The sequence below is a fragment of the Oncorhynchus masou genome, chromosome 13, assembly GCF_036934945.1.
Source record: "Oncorhynchus masou masou isolate Uvic2021 chromosome 13, UVic_Omas_1.1, whole genome shotgun sequence".
NCBI classification, from domain to species: Eukaryota; Metazoa; Chordata; class Actinopteri; order Salmoniformes; family Salmonidae; genus Oncorhynchus; species Oncorhynchus masou.
Window position 1 is genome coordinate 8,059,253 of NC_088224.1, and position 9,267 is coordinate 8,068,519.

A 9,267-nucleotide genomic window follows, 5' to 3' on the forward strand; every position below is an offset into this window, starting at 1 on the left:
TTTGATTTGAGAAGCACTTAACTGAGAATGTATTATCAACTCTCTTTGGCGTGCACTGGCCTGGAGTGTGTTCACTAGGAACCAAATGTTAGCAAACAGAATCTAACGGGGAGGGACCAACCTGAATTTCTCCCAATAGAAATGCACATTTTTGTTGCAAAAGATGTTCCTGTTTGTGCTACATGTTGAACCTGAACCTCAGTGGTTAATTGCAAATTCTTCCTTCTATATAAACCTTGTCACAAAACAACTTGCTTATTTTCTATGTACTGTGTAGTGTTATGTTGACACAACGTGTATATGCTGTGGTGCGGTCAGTGTGTTCCCCATACTCTCTGGGGGGGGGGGGAAGAGAGAAACATTCCGTTTTCTGTCCTGAGTTTATTTTCACCATCAGTTATGTTGGAAGAATGATAGCTTTATTGCAATGAAAGTACATGAATAATTTCTGTAGAGTCGATCCTTGTTAGCATCACATGTCTTCCTCGTTTTAGTTTGTCGTGTTGGGCTGGCTCTGGGGGCGTTTGAGGAATGCAATACTTTTCTTTATTACATAAACAAATAAATAAAGACTGACTAACTAACTTTCCTGAGCTTCATATTATGTTTTAGAGATTCATCCATGTTGATTAAGAACCCAAGATGGTTTCTCATTTTGGTTTTTCCCCATTTTTTTCCCCCATTATTTTTATCCATGTATTTTTCTTACTCTGTATAATTAATGTCTTGCTAATTAAAATATGTACATGTTGTGATTTGGTCATTGGTCTTTATTTCTACCTCCCCTCCTTAGCAAGTACTTTTGAGGCGTTGACCATTTAAAAAAATTTTTTTTTAACCTTTTAACTAGGCAAGTCAGTTAAGAACAAATTATTATTTATAATGACGACTTAACCCAGAAGACGTTGGGCCAATTGTGCGCCGCCTATGGGACTCCCAATCACAGCTGGTTGTGATAAAGTCTGGACTCGAACCAGGATCAGTAGTGATACCGAGATGCAGTGCCGAAAACCACAGCCAATACCTTTTAACTTGGCAACAATGTACAATTCACTGCAGTCTACCGCTGTACAACTTCTTAAATTACTTGTGAGCTTTTCTTTACATCTTTAATAGTTCATCTCGGTGAATATCTAAACTGGACACCGGGGGGGGCACTTTTAGCCTGAGCAAAATGCGCCATTTAGAATGTTCAGGGGTCACTGCTTGACACGGAAGTACTATCGCTCCTTTTCCGCCTTTGCCCCGGCGCCGAACAACACGAGTCTTCATCCTTTCTCGTTTTTGTGGTGGCACATATAACGATTACAACGGATAAAGCGACCAGTGTAAAGCTTCGGCTATGGTGAGTATATCACATTAGAACTGATTAAATTTGATTAGCCAATATGTGCTGAACTTCAGTGTAATTGTCGAGAATGTCCGCGGTTTATGCTAACCAGATAGCTCGATGGTGGCTAACTCATTAGCATGAAAAGGATGATGCGTTGTCAGTCGAGCTAGCTAATATTATAATACAAGCTGGCAAGTACATCGAACATGTGGCGCCTTTTGGTTGATCATTTTATGACGCTGGCCATCCCCAACATTGTCGATGTTAAGCATAATGCTAATAAGTTATTATTTGGTTGTCCCATATGTTTGATTGCTTCTCCATACAGTCAATGAGCCACCCGTTAGCACATAGCTCGATAGCAAGTTACTCCCATTCTCAATAGTTTAGAAGATTTAGATACTAGCTAGCTAGCCAGCTATAAACATCTTAGTCTTTTTCGGTCTCGACTTTTAAATACTGGTTTAGTTAGCAAGCTGCTAGTACTAGTAAAAAGCTGGCAATATTAAACTGTCTGTGCAGTTAACTAACATGTCTTATTCTTGTGCCCTGCAGAAACCCATCTTGCTTCAGGGCCATGAGCGGTCTATCACACAGATCAAATACAACCGAGAGGGAGACTTGATATTCTCTGTGGCCAAAGACACGGTAAATAAGAAATTATACACAACACAGAAGAATGCCATGTATGTAGAAAATATATTTTTTTTTACCTTTATTTTATCACTCGTCCACCAGTAAGTCGAACAATTCACATTGTGTGTGCGCTTTATTCACAGGTTGCGAACGTGTGGTACTCTGTGAACGGGGAGAGGCTTGGAACTTACAATGGACACACTGGAGCTTTGTGGTGTGTGGACTGTGACTGTATCCTTTACTCAAGACCTCTAACAGCCATGCACGCCATGGTACAAGTTACCATTTATAATGACCATCATGTCAAATGACCAAGATTTTAAACTTTCTTTGAAGCCCTTTCCAAAAATGAGAATTTTACAGCAACAAAAATAAAAACGTTTGTCCGAGGATGGTGCTGGATCATCAAAGAAAAGGACAGTTTGCTGAAAAAGCTTTAAATAAAGGTCTGGGTGATGTTACGAGAAATGTTTCTAGAAGGGTCATTGAGTGTTGGGGTTTTTGATTTGGGTGTATATAATGTTTCTAGAAGGGTCATTGAGTGTTGGGGGTTTTGATTTGGGTGTATATGATGTTTCTAGAAGGGTCATTTTATTTAGTTATTTAACTAGGCAAGTCAGTTAAAAAAATAATTTAATATTTACAATGATGGCCATACCGGGACGACGCTGGGCCAATTGTGCGCCGCCCTATGAGACTTCAAATCGAGGCCGTTTGTGATACAGCCTGGAATTGAACCCGGGTCTGTAGTGACGCCTCTATCATTGAGATGCAGTGCCTTAGAACTGCTGCGTGAGCCCCATTCGGTGTCGGGATTTTTGTTTCGGTTCCTTGTTATGGGCAACATGAATTTACTAAGGGTAGGCAATGGGATTGTTGTTTGTCCTTTAACTATGCTCTCAGGGGACACCAAGAACGTGCTGACGGGATCGGCAGACAACAGCTGCAGACTATGGGACTGCGAGACTGGTACGTAGGTGTGTGTGTGTTTGAGAGAAAACAAAAGAACTCCTTTTGGTGCTTGGATGGGATACCTGTATGTGTGTTAGCGCATGGCTGTATGAGACTGAGGTTTGTGATGCAACTGTGTGTGTGTGTGTGATATGACCCCTCTCTCTCAGGTAAACAACTAGCCATGTTGAACACCAGCTCGGCTGTGAGGACCTGTGGCTTTGACTTCAGTGGCAACATCATCATGTTCTCTACAGACAAGCAGATGGGCTACCAGTGTTTCCTCAACTACTTCGACCTACGGGACCCCCAGCAGATCGGTAAGTAGTGTATACTTCAGATTGGTATTAAAACAGGATAGAAACTGCTGTTTGCAGGTAAAGGTGAACGCAACATTGTGATAACTTTCCCTTGCCTTCTAATAGGCTTTCTGGGGTGTCCTTTAGATCCGAATGTGTATATCTGGTTTCACAGCCATCAGTTGTCTGAGGATGTTTCTTCCTATCTTTCCCACTATCTCCCTACCTCTCTCTCTCGCTCTGTCCCCGTCTCTCTCTGTAGAGGACAACCAGCCATACCTGACGGTGCCCTGCGCTGAGTCTAAGATCACCAGTGCTGTGTGGGGGCCTCTGGGAGAGTTTGTTATTGCTGGTCATGAGAACGGGGAGATCAACCAGTTCAGCGCCAAGGTGCACACACTGACACATTAACACACAACACTGAAGCATGCATGAGAGCACCAGCTGTTCTGGATGATTGTGTGATAACGCTCTCGGTAGTCAATGTGAGCAAGACCTTAAAACAGGTCAACATTCACAAAGCCACAGGGCCAGGTGGATTACCGGGACGTGTACTCAGAGCATGCGTGGACCAACTGGCAAGTGTCTTCACTGACATTTTCAACCTCTCCCTGACCGAGTCTGTAATACCGACATGTTTCAAGCAGACCACCATAGTCCCTGTACCCAAGAAACCATAGTCAAAGGTAATCTGCCTAAATGACTCACTTCGGTAGCCATGAAGTGCTTTGAAAGGCTAGTCATGGCTCACATTAACAGCATCCTCCCGGATACCCTGACCCATTCGCATACAAATCCAGAGATGTCGCAATCGCACTCCATACCTCTCTTTCCCACCCGGAAAAAAAAACAACTACGTGAGAATGCTGTTCATTGACTACAGCTCAGCGTTCAACACCATAGTGCCCTCAAAGCGCATCACTAAGCTAAGGACCCTGGGACTGAAAACTCACTCTGCAACTGGATCCTGGACTTCCTGACAGCCCCCCCAGGTGGGAAAGGTAGGTAACAACACGCCTGCTACGCTGATCCTCAACACGGGGGCCCCTCAGGGATGCGTGCTTAGTCCCCTCCAGTACTCCATGTTCGCCCAAGAAGGTGTGGCCAAACACGACTCCAACACCATCATTACGTTTGCAGACGACAGTGGTAGGCCTGGTCACCAAAAACGATGAGCCAGCCTATTGGGAGGTCAGAGAACTGGCAGTGTGGTGCCAGGACTACAACCTCTCCCTCGATGTGAGCAAGACAAAGGAGATGATCATGGACTACAGGAAAATGGGGCCTGTTTGACCTGCCATTAACATCGACAGGTCTTTAGTGGAGTGGGTCGAGAGTTCAGTCGTTTCAAGTTCTTTCCACATCGCCAACAAACTATCATGGTCCAAGCACACCAAGACAGTCTTGAAGAGGGCACGGCAACATCCTTTCCCCCTCGGGAGACTGAAAAGATTTGGAATGGGTTCCCAGATCCTCAAAAGGTTCTACAGCTGCACCATCGAGAGCATCCTGACCGGTTGTATCACCGCCTGGTATGGTAACTACTCGGCAGGCACTACAGAGGGTGGTGTGTGGGGCCAAGCTTCCTGCCATCCAGGATTTATCTACTAGGCGGTGTCAGAGGAAAGCCCCAAAAATTGTCAGACTCCTTTCTCTGCTACCGCACGGCAAGCGGTACCCGAGCGCCAAGTCTAGGACCAAAAAGGCTCCTTAACAGCTTCTACCCCCAAGCCATAAGACTGCTGAACAATTAATCAAATGGCCACCGCATTATTTACGTTGGACCCCCCCCTTCATTTTGTTTTGACTCGGTACCGGTACCCCCTGTATAGAGCCTTGTTATTTTATTGTGTTGTTATTAACTCTTCTTGATCTGCACTGTTGGTTGGGCTTGTAAAAGTAAGCATTTCACGGTAAAGATGTTGTATTCGGCGCGTGTGACAAATAATGTTTTTGACACTTATTGAAGACAGAGGGGAGAGAAGTGGATAATCTAGTACATGCCAGGACATCATTATAGTGACAGTATTGTCTCTGATGTGTGTTACAGTCTGGAGAGGTGCTGAAGAAGGTGAAAGAACACAACAAACAGATCAACGACATCCAGACCTCCGTTGATCTGACCATGGTCATCACAGCATCTAAAGACTGCTCCTCTAAGGTATCCAGGGATGACCGCCCAGTGGAGAGATGTTGATGGATGAGAGGTGGAGGTTTAAAGACGAGGAAGAGTGATGGACTGGGGCTTCTTAACTAGTTGTGTTCAACAGCTGACTGCCTATAAGTACTGTCTGACTGACTTGTCTGTCTACCCCACAGCTGTTTGACTCTACAACTCTAGATCACATCAAGTCCTTCAAGACAGAGAGACCTGTCAACTCTGCCGCCATCTCCCCCATAATGGACCACGTAAGACACTCCAGACAACCACTTCTGTCAGAGAACATTTCTGCAGCACCTCTTTATCCCAGAGCTGACCTTTAACCCCTGTGTGTGTTGTAGGTTGTGATGGGAGGAGGTCAAGAGGCCATGGAGGTCACCACCACCTCCACCAGGATCGGCAAGTTCGAGGCCAGGTTCTTCCACGCAGCTTACGAAGAGGAGTTTGGCAGGGTCAAGGGTCACTTCGGACCCATCAACTGTGTGGCGTTCCACCCAGACGGCAAGAGGTAAGGTCCAAAAGGCACTAAAGAATAGAACTTGATTATCCTTCCAAGTGTAGCACACAGTCCTCAACCTAAGAGTCCCCACTAGCGCTGCTGTATAGCTAGATTTTTGGTGACGCGACTGGTAAGACGCTTCGTGGGGGACGGTCGTGTTTCCAGGGCAGAGGTTCTGGGTTGTGAGCTGAAACGGGGGAAGCGGTACTTGCTAATAAGCATTTGTGACGGAAATTAGTTGCCTTGTGATAAGACAAATCTATATTTAATTGGTGATCATTCTCAGCTCTCGTTGTATGTAAGTAACAGTTCTGGGTTCCATTTTGGAACTCAATCGTGTAATTGTCACACTATGACCAGCGTCTCTGGAAAACAAAACCTCTCTTTTGCCTCTCGTCCTCAGCTATTCCAGTGGGGGAGAGGACGGCTATACGAGGATCCATCACTTTGACCCTCAGTACTTTGACTTCGAGCTGGAGGCGTAAAACAGAAGACCGGCAGCCATTTTTTTTTTTTTTTTGCTGATAACACCAGACAGGAAACAACGGACACACCAGGGATGCTTCTCAATACTCTGTCGTTGCCTCCTCTCCTGATCTGAGAACGCAGGATAGGGCACAGCAATAATAATAATGGTGGTGGATGACTACCAGGAATTGTTTGTTACTTGTTCAGTGGTTTTTAAATCTGTGATGGAGAGAAGCCACTGAAGACTATTGAGATGCACCCCCTAGTGGTGGGGGGGACTTTAGGCCTTTGAGAATTATTTTGTCTGGTCATCATAAATCATCTGGAATGTTTGGATTGCCACAGCTGACAGTATAGAAATTAAATAAAATATAAACAAACAAAATTAAAAGTGTACCCTTGGTTTTACCCCCACCACTATTCGTGTATCTAAACTGATTGAACAAATGGATTTTGAGCTAAATTGGTTTTATTGCAGGGTTTGTCTGTACATGTACTATCCAAACCTGAGAATGGAGATCAACATGTTGGATCCGGTTTAAGAATTGTGAGATACCTTCATGGGGCGAATATTAGTTAACGTTAACATGTGGTCCTCCCACTAACTGCACGCTTTCCCAGCTTGTACTTAATATGAAGCCAATGAACTTGACAGGGCAGAGGTGAGACTAATTCGCCTTTCCAATAGAGGGTCTTGTTCTGATGACATTATCGATGCTTGCTGTTTGACAAATAATCTTAGCTCTTGTCCATAATTGGAAGTTTACATACTTAGGATGGAGCCATTAAAACTTAATCAACCATTCCATGCATTTCTTGTGAAAACTATAGTTTTGTCAAGTCCACTTTGCATGGCACAAGTCATTTCCCACGTACAGATTAATTCCAATGGGTCTGAAGTTTACTGTGCCTTTAAACAGCTTGGAAAGTTCCAGGAAATGATGTCATAATTTGAAATATCAATGTGCCTCTTGGCTGATTTCAGGCAAAGAAATTGTAGACCACAAGTCTGGTTCAACCTTGGGAGCAATTTCCAAATGCCTGAAGGTACCACATTCATCTGTACAAATGTATAAACACCAAGGAGACGCGTTCTGTCTCCTAGAAAAAGTACTTGGTGCAAATCAATCCCAGAACAGCAGAAAATGACTGAAGATGCTGGAGGAAGCAGGTACACAATTATCTATATCCACTGTAAAACGAGTCCTATATCGACATAACCTCAAAGGCCGCTCAACAGGGAAGCAGCCACTGCTCCAAAACCGCCTTAAAAAGCCAGACTACGGTTTGCAACTGCACCTGGGGACAAAGATTGTACTTTTTTTTTACTTTTCCAGGACATCAGACAGGAAGTTAAAGCTTGGTTGCAGATGGACAATGACCCCAAGCATACTTCCAAAGTTGTGGCAAAATGGCTAACAAAGTCAAGGTATTGGAGTGGCCATCACAAAGCCCTGACCTCAATCCTATAGAACATGTGTGGGCAGAACTGAAAAAGCGTGTGCGAGCAAGGAGTTCTACGACCCTGACTTAGTTACACCAGCTCAGTCAGGAGGAATGGGCAAAAATTCAATTAACTTAATGTGGAAAGCTTGTGGAAGGCTACCTGAAATGTTTGACACAAGTTAAACAATTTTAAGGCAATGCTACCAAATACTATTTGAGTGTATGCAAACTTCTGACCCCCTTGGAATGTGCTGAAATAAATCATTTTCTCTATTCTAACATTTCACATTCTTAAAATAAAGTGATCCTACCTGACCTAAAACAGGGAATTTTTACTAGGATTAAATGTCAGGGATTGTGAAACTGAATTTGAATGTATTTAGCTAAGGTGTATGTAAACTTCCAACTTCAACAGTGGGTAGCCTGTTTAGAGAGAATGTGGGCAGATTCACGACAAAACCATCCGTAGTTCGACGGAAACCCATTTATTTTTATTCAATACATGGGCATTTTAACCGCTGAAAGTTGTGCACTGACGTCACACTGACTTATGGGTAAAGTGCGCATATCGTTTTTAAAACGGGTTTCAGAATATTTGCATGAGAATCTGGTCACCAATCGGATGGAAACCAAGCTAGTGTGAAATTGAGAGTAATTGAAGACATGCGCTGTAGTAAACTAACAAGTGAGAAGTAATTTCCCCCCCCCCCCCCCCACTCGACTTGGATAACCATAATCTGGTAATCAAATCTCTACAGACAACCAAATAATTGCCTTTATAAGTTCTCATTAAAAAAATTAAAAAAAGAGACCTTAAGAAAAACCAAGCACGAAATCAATTATTTTTTTTCCATTATAAAAAAACAAGTTACACACATTTGTAAACAACATATTCTCACTTATTACAGTAGAAAATACCAAGGGTCTAAAACATGGATCCCAACGGTGTCGGATGAAGTTGCTGAGAACGTTCAACATACCCGATGACCAAAAAAAAAAAAAACATTTCCTTTTATAAATATAAAACGAGGTAAAAGGAAGGAGTGTGAAGAGAGAAACCAACCCAGGGAACAGAGGAAAGCAGAATGTATAGTATAGAAAACATGAACATCTCTTCATGACAGACTGGCCAGGTGAAAAAGCAGCTGAATTTATTTATTTGGGCTCCCGAATGGCGCTAGGCACTGCATTTCAGTGAAAGAGGCACCACTTACAGTCCCCGGTTCGATTCCAGGCTGTATTGGATTCAGCTGCGATCGGGCGGCACACAATTGGCCCAGCGTCATCGGGGTTTCGCCGTCATTGTAAATAAGAATTTGTTCTTAACGGACTTGCCTGATTAAATTAAAATAGAAGTCGCTTGTTAAATCCACATCAATGAAGGGGAAGAGACAGGTTAAAGAAGGATTTTTAAACCGAGACTAATCTTTTGTCTTGCTCATTCACCCTCAATATTGCGCGCACACACACACAA

The 9,267-nt window shown here is 43.5% G+C and overlaps 1 protein-coding gene across 1 annotated transcript; it reads left to right on the top strand.

Moving 5' to 3' along the window:
• Nucleotides 1-1,218: 1,218 nt before the first annotated feature.
• Nucleotides 1,219-7,159, top strand: eif3i (eukaryotic translation initiation factor 3, subunit I). The gene is made up of 10 exons (XM_064982864.1): nucleotides 1,219-1,345; nucleotides 1,889-1,981; nucleotides 2,113-2,200; nucleotides 2,873-2,938; nucleotides 3,091-3,240; nucleotides 3,482-3,609; nucleotides 5,270-5,380; nucleotides 5,539-5,628; nucleotides 5,722-5,888; nucleotides 6,283-7,159. Exons 1-10 carry the CDS (start codon nucleotides 1,343-1,345, stop codon nucleotides 6,362-6,364), a joined length of 978 nt encoding a protein of 325 aa, XP_064838936.1. The 5' UTR covers nucleotides 1,219-1,342; the 3' UTR covers nucleotides 6,365-7,159.
• The last annotated feature ends 2,108 nt before the right edge of the window (nucleotides 7,160-9,267 follow it).

What these genes read in the sequence shown, in the direction of transcription:
- eif3i (XM_064982864.1), top strand. An exon ending in ACTATGGGACTGCGAGACTG is followed by an intron (nt 2,939 to 3,090) that starts GTACGTAGGTGT and finishes CCTCTCTCTCAG; the next exon opens with GTAAACAACTAGCCATGTTG. An exon ending in CTAAAGACTGCTCCTCTAAG is followed by an intron (nt 5,381 to 5,538) that starts GTATCCAGGGAT and finishes TCTACCCCACAG; the next exon opens with CTGTTTGACTCTACAACTCT.